General features: G+C 48.3%; 1 protein-coding gene across 3 annotated transcripts in view; it reads left to right on the top strand.

Annotated features, from left to right (window-relative positions):
• The first annotated feature begins 13,017 nt into the window (after positions 1-13,017).
• The window catches only part of ACVR1B (activin A receptor type 1B), a 35,155-nt gene continuing 30,975 nt past the window's right edge, over positions 13,018-17,197 (top strand). The window contains exon 1 of one of the 3 annotated variants that reach the window (XM_004429055.3): positions 13,018-13,176. In XM_004429055.3, coding sequence (XP_004429112.1) covers positions 13,086-13,176 — 91 coding nt within the window. In that variant the 5' untranslated portion in view covers positions 13,018-13,085. Of the gene's footprint in view, positions 13,177-13,742; positions 14,104-17,197 lie in introns of those variants that run through there. The other 2 variants (XM_087442366.1, XM_087442368.1) reach the window with 2 other exon arrangements.

The following is a 17,197-nucleotide window of genomic DNA, read 5'->3' as shown; positions in this document are numbered from 1 at the left end:
TATTTTACTATCTCAGCTGAAACTATGATGATATTCTCGAGTCAGATCTTTATGCATGTGTCTGATTGCAGTATTTTTTTAGGATGAATTCCTACAGCTGGAGTTGTAGGGTCAAGAAGTATGTGGATATGCTTGGGATCATTTCTAGGAGTGGAATTTTAAGTTCCAAGTTTAGAAATTCTTTAAGGTGTTTTTTTTTTTTTTAATAATTTTATTTATTTATTTTTTCCCCAAAGCCCCAGTAGATAGTTGTATGTCATAGCTGCACATCCTTCTAGTTGCTGTATGTGGGACGCGGCCTCAGCATGGCCGGAGAAGCTGTATGTCAGTGCGCGCCCGGGATCTGAACCCGGGCTGCCAGCAGCGGAGCGCGTGCACTTAACCGCTAAGCCGCAGGGCAGGCCCTTCTTTAAGGTTCTCGATGTGTTGCTCTTTTGCTCCTATAAAAAGGCTGCCTTAATTTTGGATGGTGGAATTTTAGTAGCGGAGGAGAGGGGAATGCTTTTTTGTCCTCTCAGAATCACCTCCCAGAGGAGAGACAGACGATGTACACCGGGTTATGGGGACCAGCTCTTGGCCCTCTTCCCTCCCACCCTCCCCTGCACCCACTCAGGGCAATCTCCCTTACAGTGCCAGGCTTTTCCGGGTAATGGCAAAGATCAAAAGACTTGGGTTCCAGGTGCTGGTTCCACATTTTACTGGCTAAAGATTCAAGTACATCACAGAGGTGTTCCGAAGCCTCAGTTTCCCCATCTGTTAAGTGAGGCTAATTATACCTACTCTGGGATCGCGTGGTTTGGCTCTAAGGTGAACAGGAGTAATAAATCAATTAAAAATCCCCACTCTGGGCCGGCCCGGTGGCTTAGCGGTTAAGTGCGTGCGCTCCGTTGCTGGCGGCCCGGGTTCGGATCCGGGCGCACACTGATGCACCGCTTCTCTGGCCATCCTGAGGCCGCGTCCCACATACAGCACCTAGAAGGATGTGCAACTATGACATACAACTATCTACTGGGGCTTTGGGGAAGAGAAAAAAAAAGGAGGAGGATTGGCAATAGATATTAGCTCAGAGCCGGTCTTCCTCGGCAAAAAGAGGAGAATTAGCACGGATGTTAGCTCAGGGCTGATCTCCCTCACAAAAAAAAAATCCCCACTCTAAGCCGTGCATTCGTTCAGCCCCACAAGGAAACGACAGTGTTCAGTCCCGGGCTCTGTTTCTGACAAGGTGTTGGAGGCATGGTGGCAGAGAGTGCTGAATCATCGGACTTCATCCACCCCGCCAGCCGCAGGGCAGGGGGGAAGTAAGCCCCCATAAACTCCTCCCTCAGGGCCCCCACTGTCTGGCTGCAGTCTGGGGGGCTAGAATGGTGGCCGGTCCACTGTTGTCGTGGCTGCCACAGCAGTGGTGGGATTCTTTGGCTTTAATCCACAACCCCTTCTTCCCCCAAATGCAGGCGGCCCCTGTAGGTTCCCATGACAACAGCACGCCTGAGAAGGACCAGCCTAGGGAGAAACCAGATTTTACTGTAAGAAAAACTGGCCAGAAGCCACGGGCAGGGCAAGCTGGGACAGGGGCTGCGGTGGGGCTGGGTCCTGAGACAAAGACCACAGAGGGGCGAGCGCAGGCTCTGTGCTAGGTGAACTGTAGAACAACACCTGATGTGTTTTGAGCACTTCCATGGCCAGACACCATCAAATGTGCTGTATACGTGTTGATTCGCTTGATCCTCATGACAAACCTGTGAGGTAGAACCACTATTATCCCTGTTTTACAGGTGAGGAGACCAGCACGGAGGGGTTAAAAACTGGCAGTCTGACTTTAGTGCCTGCATTACAGACCTCTAGAAAATCATAACTCTTCTACAGCATTTGGCAATTGATAAAGGAGAGTGTCATTCTATCCTCACAAAAATTTTGTAAGATAAAAATTATTATTCCCATAGTACAGACGAGGAACTCAAAGGTCACAGAGGTTAAGTGATGGGCCTCAAATCGCACTACTAGTAAGTAACAGAGCTGGGACGTGAACTCAGATCTCTCTGAACCCAAAGCCCACAGTCTTTCTTCTACTAAGGTGCCTGGAGATAGATCTGGACCTTCACATCTTCACATGGGTACATTTGCCCGTAAGCCTGGAGAGGCAGCTCATGATTGCTTAGGATGTGTGAGGGGCATGTTTCTGTGCCTTTAGCACTGTACCAACCCTTTCCCAACCCCCCCACACACATATGCACGCATGCACATGCATGCACGCAGGCCCTGGCAGGCTGGCGCTGTCCTCCTCCCAGCCAGGAATGGGCCCGCCTACTCACAACAGGCTTCCCAGGCAGGTGAGCCTGCCCACAGCTGCTTGCCTCACCTGGGAGAGGCTGCTAGAAGGCACATGTCCCCACTCCAACTCATTCTGTGTAACCAGGCTGGGGCTTCCCAAGGGAGGGAGAGACTTCCAGAGGTCTGTGAGGCGACTGGGACTTTTGGGGATTTATTTTTTCCTAAACAGAGTGGGGAACCCAACCTTCAGAGCTTGATGCCTAGGCTGCTTAGGGTAGGGAAGGTTCTGTCGTCCCTAAAGGACACTGTCCCTATTGTTCTTCCAGTGTCCATTTTTTACTTACTATATTTAATTACCTGTCCCTTGATTTGATTATTTTCTGGATGGTGGCCTTTGATTTTTAAAAGTCCTACAATCCCTGCGGTAAATGCAGTGGCCTTCTGTCTAACTATCTGTCATTTGGTCTCATCTCTGACAGACTATTCCATATTTTTCAACTGGGAGCTTACCTCTAAGGTCCTGAAGTAAAATCATGACATTTGCATAAGATCAGTCATTGCGCAGTTGTTGATTCTGTGCCTTCCCTCTGAAAGGCAGGGTATACATGGGAAACTAGAGACACATTTAGACCTACCCCTTCCCATCTTCACAGAGTCAGGGGAGGCAAGTCCTGCCAAGCTGCCTCTCAGATGGTGAGCTAGACAAGGGCCAGAGACCTGAAGGCCTGTCTTGCAGCCGGAAGCTTCTACCCACTTTTCCATTGAAAGCAGAGTTAGCCTGACCATCTGCCTCTATCCAGTTCCCCTCTGAAGCACCCAAAGTCCATCCTTGGGGACAACTTAGAAACCATCCTAAGAGGCCTGGACACCCCAGCTTTGTCCAGCAGCTGGCAGACCCTGCCATGCCCAGGCATAAACCCCATTTCTGTTCCACGCCAAGCTGCCAGGGATCCAGGAGAAGATTTGACCTACTCCAGCCAGCTCCCAGTTTCCCAGTTGTGTAGAAACTAGCCATGAAGACTTTCTTTAGGGGACCCAGATGTCCACCCACATGATGGACTCCAGAGTGGAGTGGGCAAGGGGGAGAGAGGCTGCAGGCTCAGGGGGAAGGGGAGCAAAAAAGTGAGGAAGTAGGGGCTGGTGAAGAGAGAGAGACCAGGGCATGGGACAGTGGCCAAAATGTGTCAATATCATGTTTGTTTTCTCCTCTTGTGGGGAAGGCAGCAAAGGGCATCCCTGTCGTCTTGACTACTGAGCACCTGTGCATGCTCCCCTGCCCCCCACCCCCCACGGCCCCCTCCAGCCTGGCCCAGGCACACCGGGGGCATTTAGTAAGTGCACACTAGAGCTGGTGGTTATGTTGATGAGATGATGGCACAGCACTCAGTCTGCAAAGTCCAGACTTCTGTCTCTCCCACCCCCTGGGACTTTCATAAATAAATCCCTGGACCTGTTCCAAGAAGAATTTCAAGGCTTCTCTGTGTGTGTGTGTTTCCAGAAACACAACAATTTTACATGCTGCCTGGTGTGCAAACTCCTAAGCAAGTCATGGGGAGGAACGAGGGCTGGGTCCCGCAAAGAGAAGCTGGAGGCCCGGGCTGGATGGGGCAGGAAACCAGCCATTAACAGTGTAGGTTCAGGTTCGAGCAGAGGCTCTGCAGCTGGCTCCGCTAACCTGGCTCGCAGACACCCAGCCGGCCCCGGGCTCAGGTTGCTCAGCCTCCCCTCCCCCACCCTTTGGCTTTGGCAGTATCCTCCACCAGGTTTTTGCAAAGTGCTAGGGTCTTAAAATAGCATAAAGGCACACACACACTCAGACTATAGTGTCAATTCCCATACCACAGAATGATCAAAAAGGAGGGAGAGTAGAGGGTAGAGCGAGAACTCCAGGACACCTTCCTGAGCAGAGAGTAGGGTGAGTGGTGAGGCCAGGCAGGAGGCAGGGGTGGGCACTTGGGGTGAGGAAGGGGATGGAGGAACTCGGAGGAGAAAACAAGATAGAGCCTGAGTCTGGGTGTGTGTGACAATGTGACAGGGCTAATAGCCACATCTGGGGTGTGTGTGTGTGCGTGTGCGTCTGGCATCATGAAACCAGAGGCTGTGTTAGTGTGACCCATTTGGTGAGGGGAATCTGGATTTCCCTCCTGGTCTGTTAATTCCTGTAGGGCAAGAACTAAGAACTTCATCTTAATCATTCCCGGGGCCTAGTCCGGTGCCTGGGCCATAGACACTCTATACATGTTCCCAGGATCAATAAATGATGGATGGATGCATGGATTTGCTAGAACATAAAATGATAGCAACAAAGACAGTCCAACTTCAGATGGCAAAATTAGAAATGGGCGCCCCAAAGTTAGAGGTTTGATCAATCAATAAGTATTTACTGAAAGTCGGGAGGGAAACTGAAGTGGTAAGGTTTATGATCTCTCTGGGGAAGGAGAGACGAACACACCCCAGAGGCGGGGATGGCTTCCTGGAGAAGTCAGGCCCTGAGCTCGTTCCGAAGGATGGGTAGAATTCCTTGAGCTGGTGTTCTAGCCAGGGCTCCTAGGCTACAAAGACCAACGCACTCAAACCAGTGGAGGTGAAAAAAGGATTTCCTGGAAAGATACATGGGAATCTCAGAGAAACCAGTAGTGGAAAATACAGCCAGATCTCACGAGATCTGAGAAGACACTAGGCTGGGTGTGTGTTGAGGACAACTTGACTGTTTGATTGGGTGAGGCTGGAAGGTGTGTGTGCACACGCACACACCCACAGGCTCACCTTGGTAATCTCTCTCTCTCTCCCCTTCTCCCTGCCTCTGCTCCACCCTCCTCCCCTGGCTAACCCTCATGCCACAGGGCCTGGAGTGGCTTCCAAGTACTACTCTGTAGCTCCTGCCACCATCTGAGTAGCTGTTTCTACGCCTTCTTAGTTCAAATGCTCATGCGAGAGAAGCTGAATGGCTCAGCCAGTCTATTTATTGCTTTCCCTTGGTTCAGATGCTCAATCTGGTGCAATCATCTGTGACCAGAGGGCAGACCGTGTACTCACCTAGGAGAAGGGGGTGTAGGCAGGGTGAGAGCGATAAACTCTTGTAAACCAGATGGAAAAGAGGAGCAGGGGCTGTCCAGGCAGGGGGAAGACTGTGAGTGAGGACTTGGTGCGTGTGTGTGTGTGTGTGTGTCTGTGTCTGTGTGTCTGTGTATGTATAAGAGGGGGAGGGATTGAGAGAGAGAAAGGAGCCAGGACAATATGGGAGCTGGCAGGATTAGGATCAGCTGGGTGATCTTGGGCAAGTTATTTTCTCTCTTTATGCCTCAATTCCTCGTCTCTACATGGGGTGAATAGTGGTACCTCTCTCATGGGGTTGTTGTGAAGATTAATTAAATAATCCACATAAAACTCTTAGGATGGTAAATGGTCAGTCTCTTCATGCTATTTTTATGTGTAGGGGAAGTAAGTCTGGAAGGATATTAAGTTCCTATCATGTAGAGGTCTTGACTGCCAGTTTTGGTTCCATCGTGGACAAATCACTTATCTTCTCTGGACCTCAGTTTCTCCATCTATAAAACAATGGGGTCAGATGAAATAATTTCTAAAATCCCCTCCAGATTTAGAATGCCATGTATTTGGCTTGGTGTTATGGGCAATCGGGAGCCGAGCCTGTATGTTCTCAAGGACACAGACGACAAGATGAAGGGGGCTTTCTCGGAACACGGGTATGCCATGGTGTGCCTGGTGATGGCAGGGAGGGTGGCCAGGAGGTAAAGAGGTTGCAGCACCAGCAGAACCATAGCTATGTGCTATGAGGCTCTGGACTCGCTGAGGACATGGAGAAGAGAGGGGCTAGCTAGGCAAAAGCTCAGAGGTCCACAACAAAAGGGGAATGACCGGGAGAGCCGTCCTGCTTGGCCACTGGCATGGCCGGATACAAACTGAAGTATGAATCATCAAGGCTGAGGGTACCAGGCCTGTTTACCAAGGAGGCACTGAGGTGGAACGAGGTCAGTGTGGGGGTTAAAGAAACAAAATCTAAAATCATGCAATGGCCTTTGAAGCAGAAAGTGAGCGAGAAAAACCTGGGGAGGGTTTTCTTCAAGAACACCACAGCTTGGCACCATCCCATGGGACCACTGAGCACAGACTGCATGCTGCTGACTGAATCATGTCTCTGACATTGACTGGGGACTTTGGGCTTCTCAGGCCCATAGCAGTCTCTCTAACCAGGCTCCCATCTTCAGCCACCAGCCACATCACATTCCAGTTCCTTCCATTGCTTAAGCTGCCTTCTCTCCAATTCCCTCAGCTCCCTTACCCATCTGTTCTCCCACCAGCCCTTACACATGCACCCACCAATGCTTCAGCCTCTGAACATCCCCTCTTCTGTTCCCACCCTCGGGTGCTCAGCATTTCCAGAGGGAACTGTACCATCAGAGGCTTGTTATGACCTCAACTTTATGTTCTGCAACCCTGGCTGGGCCCCAGTGCCACTCTGGCAATCCTTTTCTATCTCCCTGGACACCACTCCCATTCTCCATGGTGGTTTTTTACAAATTCTCACCACTCACTTCAAGCACATCCACCATCAAATGTCATCCTGCCTCCTGATCATATTGTGTCAAAACAGAGGGCCATGCCTGCAACTTGACTGAGAACACCTGGGTGACCCACTCATGTCTATAAACTTTCTTTGTTCATCTCCTTCCTCTAGCTTCCTGGAAGGCAATATTTTCCTTCAGGCCAAGGCTGCTTCCCATGCCTCTGGTTCTTTCTTTTTTTTTTTAAGAGAAAGGGAGAGTGTTTATTTTTATTTATTTATTTTCCCCCAAAGCCCCAGTAGATAGTTGTTTGTCATAGCTGCACATCCTTCTAGTTGCTGTATGTGGGACGCGGCCACAGCCTGGCTGGAGAAGCGGTGCATCAGTGCATGCCTGGGATCTGAACCCAGGCCGCCAGCAGCGGAGCTCGTGCACCTAACCGCTAAGCCATGGGGCCGGCCCTCTGGTTCTTGATCCTGTGCTCTCATTCACCCTGGGTTCTGGCTCCATCACTTACTCCTTCATCCTGTATCTTTGAACTCTTCTTGGCTCCTTTATTGCAGTCTAAGTTGCCATCTCTCCCTTCTTATTAATGGAACAAAACACAGCAAACACTTCTGTGACCTTGTGTATCCTTCTGGAAATCCCCTTTTCTGTCTTTCTTTTGTCCAGTCTGGAAATCCGTATTTTTTAATTGGATTATTTAGCCCATTCACGTTTATTGTAATCACAGATATATTTGAATTTATTTTCACCATCTTATTTTGTGCTTTCTATTTATCCCACCTTAATATTATCCTTTTTCTTTCCTTTCTTGTCTTCTTTTGGATTATTTTTTCTCATTCTATTTCATTGTGTCTCTTAACCTGGAAGATATATAGTTGTTTCTCTTCTATTAGTGAATATCTGACAATTAATAAAGTACACATGAATTCATACATAACTTATACATTTTTTATTTAGCCCTTACTTTTGAAAGACATTTTCTATGAGTATGCAATTCTAAGTTGACTGTTATTTTCTCTTGGCCCTATTTAATTGTTTTTTGATTTTTGACTACATAGATTATACTTCTTGGAATTTTGTCTGTGAGAATTCCTTGTAACCTGAGTTGAAGGTGGGTTCCTCTAGAGTTGATTTGCTCTTCTTTCTTCCAGGTATTACCAGGAGGTACTACCAGCCTAGGACTACTTGAATCTAAATAGTGTGTAGTTTTTTAGACCACCCAGGTAGGGTGAATTTGGAATGAAATTAAAGCATGCAGGCTAGCTTGTGGCTGTGAATTCTCAGGGAGTATTTTTCCCCATTCTCACTCCGAGCTGAGGTTCAAGTCAGGCAATTTTCCTTGCAATCTCCTGAGGAGTGAACTATTTCTAGTTTATCCTTCAACCAAGTGTATTATTACCCTTTGCAAAACACCGCTTTGTGCAGAGAGTTGCTTATTAGACTCCCCACCTTGGACAGGCCTGAGCTTTGTCTCCTGTTCCCTGTATCCTGCTCACCTTCGAAAAACAAAGTTTAAGTTCACCTGGTATGCAACTACTCTCAAGGTGAAAGCCAGCTTTGGGGCTCTGCTTTCGTCTCTTTGTTCCTCAGTTTCTGACTTGAGTATTTTTCGCTTTCTTGCTAGTTTACCAAGCTTTTTCTGTTGTTTCTTCAGCAGAAAGATTGCTCAGGGAACCTGGGCGATCGTTCTAAAGAAAATCCAAATCTCTCCCTCCCATCACAGCCAAGTTCTTTTAAAGAGTAGATGACACTCGGTCTTTCTAAGCCTTCACCTTCTATTCACTTGTAGGCCCCTGAAGTTAGGCCTCCACCCCATCTTCCACTGAACCTGCTCAGGTAAACATCACCTGATGGGCTTCAAGTTATCAAATCCTAGGCACTCTTGTTCCTCATCTTACTTGACCTTTCTCAACATTAGACACTACTGATCTCTTGAAGCATTCTCCTGCATTGGTTTCCATGATTTTACTCTTTCCAGGTTCTTTTCCTATCTCGCTGACTGTTTCTTCTCTGTCTTCTCTTTCCTGTTGGTGTTGCTATACTTCCAGAATTCACTCACTCCCCTGAGCTGTTTGAACAACTGTGCTATTCCGCTGACTTCCAAATCCACATCTCTGTGGCTCCAGGTACCTCCAGGAGGCCCTTCAAACTCAGTATGCCCAACAGGAAGCTCATTATCTGTCTCCCAAACCTGCTCTTGCTAATCTGCTGAATGGAGCCACCAAGCAGCCAGAAACTCAAGTCAGATTATCCTGGAATCATAGAGGGCCATCCCCTTTCCTCCTCACCTCCCACATCCAATCAGTCTTGTGGTTTCTACCTACTTAAAATCTCTTCAACCTGTTTCTTTTTTCCCATCTCTATTGTTGCTGCCTAGGGTCAGGTCCTCCTCCTATCTTGTCTAGGCCACTGGAATTGCCTCCTCTCTGTCTCCTTACCACCTGTCTTGCCTTCCTCCAACCATTTGCACAAAGCTCAAGTTCCTTTGGTTCAGCAAAGTGGTCTTTCTAAAACACAAATATGATTTTTACCTCCTTGCTTAGAACCCTTCCAAAAATACTGGAGAAAAGTACACTTCCAAGCGTACTTCCATGTCTGTCTATCTCTCCAACACTACCTTTCAGCTCAAGATTCCTTCAACGAGCACCCTCTGGGTGTACTGCCATGCTGCTTACGGCTCCCCCAAATGCCAGGCAATTTCACCTTGGTATTTTGCCCATACTGCTCCCTCTGGCGGGAATAATCTCCTGCCTTACCCTGCCCCAAACAAGCTTGTCTATCTAGGCAACACTCTTTGATATTCCAACAGTCAGTTGTAGCATGGCCTCTTCATGAAACCTTTTCCACCTCCTTAGCTTGTCCCTGCAGAGTTGAATCATCCATGCCCTCCTGAGTGCCCCCACTTACCCTTTACATGTGTGTGCTATAGAATACATATAACACACTGTTGGTTTTTTATTTTTCATGCTCATCTCTGTTAGATTGTAAGTTCCATGAGGACAAGGACCGTGACTCATCCATGTTTGTATGTTGTACCTGATATCCAGTAGGTGCTCAATAAGTACTTGTAGAATAGATGAATGAAGATGAGCTATTGCCCTCTTGGGATTAATGACCCTGCTGCTCGCCAAGGCAAACTGTGCTGAATCCCCCAGGAGGTGGGGTCTCTTGGTGCATTGTGACCAAGATGGCAGCTGTAACACCGGATGGTCTAGTCAGTGGAGCCTGGGGAGTAACAGCAGGATGGACAAGTAGTTCATAGATTGTGATGTGGGTCCAGGCCTAAGATTAAGGAGGCTTTCAGAAATGGACACTTTGCTGAGGGCTTCAGGGATGGTAGGAGAACCAGGCTGTGGGAGGAAGCAGAGGGAGATTGGACAATCTGTCTCGGTGCAGCTTGGGACCTAAAAGGCAAGGTAGATGCATCATCTAGGAAAGCTCTGACTTGAGGAGATGCCCCAAACTGTCAGGAATAGGGTGTGAGGGATACTACTACCCCCCCATCCCCCACACCCCATCAAGTCTAATTTCCCACCTTCACCTGCCTCTTGAAGACCAGTCCCTGGGAAAGCATGAGATGCTGTGATGTTGAAGAGGCACAGGTCTAGTAGGCTGTGGCTTCTACACTTAATTATATGTGAGCGTGGGTAAGTCGCTTACCTTCCCTGGGTCTCAGCTGCCTCACCCGTAAATTGTGCATACCCTGACATGCCTCAACCACGTCATAGGATTGTAGTAAAGGTCAAATCGTCATCATCATCATAGCTATTCTTTTTATATCACTTCCTATGTGTCAGAGACTATGCAAAGGGCTTAACATACAGTATCTTCATCCATCCTCACAACATCTCTATGAGATAGAACCATCATCAGCTCCGTTTTACAGATGAGTGAATCGAGGTTTAGGGAGGTAACACATCTTGCCCAAAGTCAAATGCTATCAAGTAAGCTGATGGAGCTGGTGTTTGGTCTGTGGACGCAGCATTCTGGTTTCCTGGGCTATATTCAGGTATGTGGCTGACCTTGCAGTCCAGGAGTTAAGTAACCACAGGTCCCCTCTGCGATTCCTGGTCTCACAGCCACAGTGGCAGCACTTAGCAAGGTTTAGGGAAGGACAGTCACTTGCCCTTGGCCTCAGAGATGTGCTCCTGAGCGGTCAGCTTTCCCTTCCCCACTGTAGGGGTAGGTGAATGTACTGTGTTGAATAGTGTCCCCTCAAAATTCATGTTCACCTCGAACCTGTGAACGTGGCCTTATTTAGAAATAGGATCTTTCCATGTCAACAAGTTAAAATTACTTGAATTCATACTGGATTAGGGTGGACCCTAATCCAACAACTGGTGTCTTCATAAGAAGAGAGAAATTTGGATACAGAGGTACAAACACAGAGGGAGGACAGCCACGTGAAGACAGAGACAGAGATTGAAATTATGCTTCCGCAAGCCAAGGAACACCAAGGATTCTGGGAACCACCAGAAGAAGCTGGAAGAGACAAGGAAGGATTCTTCCCTAGAGCCTTCAGAGAGAGCATCGGCCTGCTGACACCCTGGTTTCAGATTTCTAGCCTCCAGGACTGTGAGAGAATAAATTTCTGTTATTTTAAGCCACCAGTTCGCGGTACTTCGTTCTGGCAGCCCTAGCAAACTAACACAGTAACCTAGCGCCCTGCCTTCCACAGCTGGAAGCCCTAAGGGTGGGTGGAGCGGAGCTTAGGAGACCAGTTAGATGGACTTGGGGGGGGGGGTGCCCATTGTGGGGATGAGGGAGAGCAGTATAAAAATAAGGTGTTTACTCATCCAGCCACACTGACAAACTTGTAGACAGTGCCTCTGCATGACATGGCACGTGTGTTTGTGTGTGAGTTGTGTCGGGGGAATGTGTCCGCAGTCTTTTCTCTGGATGTGAGGATGGGCGTTCTTCAGGTTGGTGACAACTTATAAGGCGAGGATTCCTTTTGAGAATCCTCCCCCGCCTTTGGTCATTCTCCCCACGCATAGATCTCAGATGAGGAAATTCGGCTGAGAGAGGTTAAAAACTTGCCTAAGTTTTCACACCAGTTAGTTAGAAAAGGAGAATTCAGCCACAGAATTCTGGCTGCACAGACTTGCCCTTTTCATGATCTCAAGCTCTTTCTCAAGCTAAAGAAAGTGAACTCCTTTCAAAAAGATACGGGTGATTTAGTTTACCTTTTATAATAGAAAGTAACACTTGTTTATTTGTAAAATATTTAGAAAATATTGAAATGTTTAAAGAAAAAGTAAATAATTAATCTGGCGATAACTACTGATCATATTGAGTCATTTCCTTTCATTTTTCCTTCCACATAGATACATATAATCAACAAAATTAGAATACCGTACATAATTTTGTATTTTGCTTTTTCATTTAACATTATCTCATGAACATTTTCTCATGTCCTTCGTTTTTATAAACATAATTTTTAATTACTAAATAATGCATCATCATATGGATGGGCCATATTTTAAGTTTTCCATTATTGCCTACTTAAGTTTCCAGCTTTTTACAATAATAAATATGCAACAGTTAACATTTTTCATAAATATCTGTCCTCGTCTCTATTATTTCTCGAAGACAGGGGATAATACAGGGTCAACGGGTATGAATATTTTAAGGCATTTGATATATAATGCCAAATTGTTTACCAAAAGGGTTCCACCTACCAGCACAATGGGAGTGCCTCACACAGCACCCTCGCCAAGATTGAGTACTATCATTAACAGCCTCGGTGTGTTCTGAAAAGGGGCATCCCATGATTCCATCACACAGGTTGCTCTGCGTCCAGAGGATTGCACGGGGCCAGACGGGGCAGGGAGACCAGTTAGGAGACGGTGCCCATGACCCCGGTGGGACGTGATGGGGGCTTGAGGCTAGGCAGTAGAGATGAAAGGAAGGGAACGCACCGGACTCATAGAACACTGGATGCCGGGGGAAGGGGGTCGGTGCAGATAGAATAACTATGCGCTATGTGGGGTGCAGGAGAGGGCTGAGGCTGCGTGTCCGGCTCGGCCTCCTCCGCGCCGCACTCGGCACCCACCCGCGAGGTTGGCCGAGGCGCGAACCCCTCCCATCCCTTTAAAGAGACACTCCCCTTTAAGGCGGGCGCTTGCGCGCACCCGGCCCCGCCCTTCGGGGGCGCGCGCGGCGGCCGCGGCGCCGGCTCCGCCGGGAGCGCACGTGCCGGCGCCGGGCGGAGGAGGAGGGGAGGCGCCGGGGGCGCGCGCGCGCGCTGGGCGCTGCTGGGCTGCGGCGGCGGCGGCGGTGGTTACTATGGCGGAGTCGGCCGGAGCCTCCTCCTTCTTCCCTCTTGTTGTCCTCCTGCTCGCCGGCAGCGGCGGGGCTGGGCCCCGAGGGATCCAGGGTGAGTCCTGGGGGGGGGGCCGGGATGGAGAGGGCCGGGCGAGGGCGAGGCCTCGCGCCGCGGCCCCTGGCTACAGCGCGCCCCCTCCCCACGCGCACAATATGGCCGGGCGGGGGTCGCGGAGGAGTCGGGGTGACCCTCAGTCGGCTTCCTCTGACTCCCGAGGCGCGGCCGCCCAGCCGGGACCCAGCTCACGCCGGGCCCCTGGACACCCAAGCCCCGTTCCAGGCGGAGCTGGATTTGGGGAGCTCTCGGGGGTCGCGCTCCCAGCACCCCCATGTTCCATAGAGGGGAGTGCGGGCTTCCTTCCCCAAGATTTGCAGATCATCTTTCTGTCCCTCAGCTTGTTCGGGGGCGGGGGTCTTCATTCCCTCCCTCTAGATGCTCCTGGGGGGCTCCTTTTCTCCCGCCAAGATTGTGGGGCTTGGGCGATGGGGTCGTTGCTTGTCCGAGGTATCCTGATGTTGAGAGGCCTTGCGCTCCTCAGATGATAGGGGAAGGGGTCTCTAACCTTTCCCTTCAGATCTTGCACTTGGGGTGTCTCTTCCCCTCCCTCTCCTTCCTCCCTAATCTTCTGGGAAAGGGAGTCACATTTCCCCTTCGCTCAGTCCCTTGAGTTCGGTGGGGTAAAACCCCCACCTCCAGGACACATGCCCTGTGGAAGCTGTTTGGAGGAAGTGAGACGAACAGGCCCCTAAACCTTTTTGGAGCTTGCTCTGGAATCTCTAACCCTAGGAAACCTGGTTCCAGAACGGTTAATCTGCATCTAGGTGTATTTGCTTTCCTTCTCGCCTCGCCCACCCCACCCCAGGGGGCCGATTCAGTTAATCACTCTGTGGATGCCTTTTCAGGTGAAATCCTAGAACCTGCCTCCACCCCCCAAGATTATTTAAAGATCCCACCACTGGACCGTCTTCCCGGGCCTTGGTCAGTACTTACCTTCCCACACAATCCCTCTTCCCAGCCCTTCCCCCCACGCACTCGCGCACTCTCACACACCCCTTACCTTCCAACCCCCACAGCCTTCTGCTCCCTGATACCACCCCCACCCTGCCCACTGTAGAGGTGGGTACCTTTCTGTGGGACACTCAACTGGGTGTGTTGTTTATGAGGCTTTGGGGGCTGAGAAGAGCAGATGAAACCCTAAAATATTTAATTTAAGAGAGTCGTCTCAAATGTGTTTTGGCATTGGGGTGGCAGATGAAGGTTATATTTGGCAGTTATATTGAAGTGATTATTGACCCACAGATTGATCTGGGAGAGATGATAAGGATTGTATTCGCTCCTGATGTACAAAGCCTGCTACTGCTTTGACTTCCCAGCTGCCCCTATCCTTCCAGCTAGGGGAGATCAAGTGTGTGTTCTGTGGCTCTCCTCGCCACTAAAAATGATTCTCAGGTGGATTCAGTCTTCTTTAATAAACCAGACAATCAAGGAAAGACATCATTGTACTTTGGCGTCTCAAAAACAAGTTCATTGTCTCCACGTTTGATATCTGCTCCCAGTGGTGCAGCCTGTGCAGAGGGGTCTTTGTTTACTGGCTAATGCTTCTGTTAAGCACCTGGTGTGTGTTCCTCGGTCTCGCTGCTCTGTGGTGTGGGTAATATGCCGTGGGGTCTGATAAATACAATGAAGGTGGATGAACACAGCCTGACATTTGTTGTACGAGAATGGTTTCCATGAATAATGTTTGCTGGGCCTTCTGATGGGCCATGTTTTTGACATGTATAACGTAATGTTATTTCTCTAGTGAGGTAGTAAATAAGGGGACTCAGCCTTCAAGTTTGATATTTTATATGTGTATGAATAAATCTTTAAATTCCTTCCATAGGACTTTTTATCCTGTCTGATATATCCAAGATTTCTCACAGCCATTTCCCTGTTGATTTGGTGTAGTGCCTATGGGTTTTTTCTTGTTGCTGTGAGCCTAGTAAAGAATGTTTAATTGATAATCCAACTGGTTCTGAATGGGGCAGAGTTCATTTTTTGTAACCTTCCTAAAAAGGATGTTTGTTGGGGTGAGGATGGGTGGGCATGATAGGGAGTTAGTTTCTTTTTTTGGTAAATTGGAAATTAGGTTGTGTGTCCAGCAAACATTCTCGAAGGCCTTTAAACTTCTTGGCCAGACACTACAGTTTTTTCCGGGACACATCTAGTTGCCAATAGTGCATGCTGCAGAGACCACTGTTGCAAAAGGCTTAGAGTAAACCGTCAGTTCTGGGAAAATAGAGGCTGTGGGATACCAAGAAGTTGATTGCTTTCCTCCCCTGCACTGCCTCAGTCAGGCTCCGCTAGGTGGGCTGGGGGAGTGGCAGAGCCTAGCAGCCCTGATGCCTGGCAATTGGACATGACATGAGGGCAGCTAGGATGGGTGTTTGTATTAATTAGTGAACTAACAGCAACTTAGCAAAAGGCCAGTGAGAAGGAAAATGAGTACCAGGTTATAAACAACATCCATTTGATAGGTGTACCGTGTTTTAAGGCCTAGCTTTGGAATTTTCACATTGGTGTTTAAAAAGTTAAAATTGAATTAGTTAGCAGGAGAACATGACATTCATTTCTTAAAGACAAGAGCAACAAGGGAGATGTGAGGTTCTGATAGGAACATTTTGAATTTCTGTGAACAGACTAAAAATCTCATTTCAGGCCAAGACTTGTAATTTTGTTGAGTGGACATGGGTTCGAAGTACAGTGCAAGTGAACTGTTGTAGAGAAGAAGAGAATCTCTGGTTAGTTTTGTTACAAGATGGAACAGATGTGATTAAAACATAATAAAATGGCTACTCTGGTTAAAGGTTAGAGCCAGATGGAGGGAGGAGGCTGGTTTTCAGCCCTAGAACTTCGCTCCCTTACTGGTTATCCTTGAACAACCTTTCTGTGACTGCCTCAGTTTTCCCTCTGTCAAGTAAGGAAATAGTTCGTGTTACTCTTATTGGGACATTTGTAGGACTGACTTACTGATAGCCAGTTGGCTGGGAGGTATTTTTAGACACAGTTTCTGACTTCAGTGAACAAGCACTGTTGGGTTACTTTTTATCTTATGGGGCAGAATAACATACTCTCGGGATTGATAGAAGCACCATGTGTCACAGTGTGGTTAATTTCTTATTTGTGCACTTTTGTAGACCCATTTCAGATTTCCTCGAGTTGATTTCTGTCTTCTGACAGGCCCTCACATCGTAGACCGGGCAGCATACCTGTGCTAATCAAAGACAGTCTGGAGGGAGTGACCTGCTTTAGGCTTTATTGGTTTGGCAACGTTTTAATTCTTACGCAACTCTGGGTATGTTTATGACACTATGTAAATGTTACATAAGAACATGGAGGCTGAGAGGTGGCCAGAATGGTGACTGTGAACACAGGAAGGTTCGACTGAGGACTTAATCCGAAAGGACCTTGGGAATCTGCAGTCAGGACAGGAAGAAGTTGCACTTCATTTTCCTCTAAAAACCTTTTTAGATGATTGTGTCTTTCAGGTGAACTGCTGTGTTATAAATAGGTTTATTCTCCACCGGTGAGCTAATTGTAACCTTGCTACCAAAATATGAATCAGTGAACCAGGAGACCGTGAGACGTGCTGCTGCTTTCAGCAGGTCCTGTTGAAGCTGCTTGTTGCGTTGTGGAACCTGAGTTGAGTGGCATGGCAGACTGTTCTCGTCATAACTCAGGAGGATAGAGTGTCGAGGTGGAAGGCAGTTCTCCGTTTGTGGCGCTTTAGATCTTGATTTTTGAAGGTTAAATTAGAATACTGAAGTGACTCTTTTGTTTTAATCTTGAAATTCTTATTGTTTACTGTTCAATTTTTGCTCAGAGCAGCAGTGAACATTAATTCTGGAATCCCGCCTCTTTGTCTTGAATTGTTGTGTTATTTGTCTAGTAGGAGTTGATGTAAAAGGGTCTTATCTCATTTTCCTCTCCGTATTTATCATCTTCTTTCTCGTCAATCCCCCTGATGCTGGAAGTGCTATGGGCGTCAACAGCCCATCGGTTCTGCCTGGCCTAGGAGTCCTGAAGCCTGTGA

This window comes from Ceratotherium simum, chromosome 17 (genome assembly GCF_057802395.1).
Source record: "Ceratotherium simum simum isolate JZ-2026a chromosome 17, ASM5780239v1, whole genome shotgun sequence".
In the NCBI taxonomy this organism is placed as follows: domain Eukaryota; kingdom Metazoa; phylum Chordata; class Mammalia; order Perissodactyla; family Rhinocerotidae; genus Ceratotherium; species Ceratotherium simum.
This window is presented reverse-complemented; position numbering and strand designations above follow the sequence as displayed.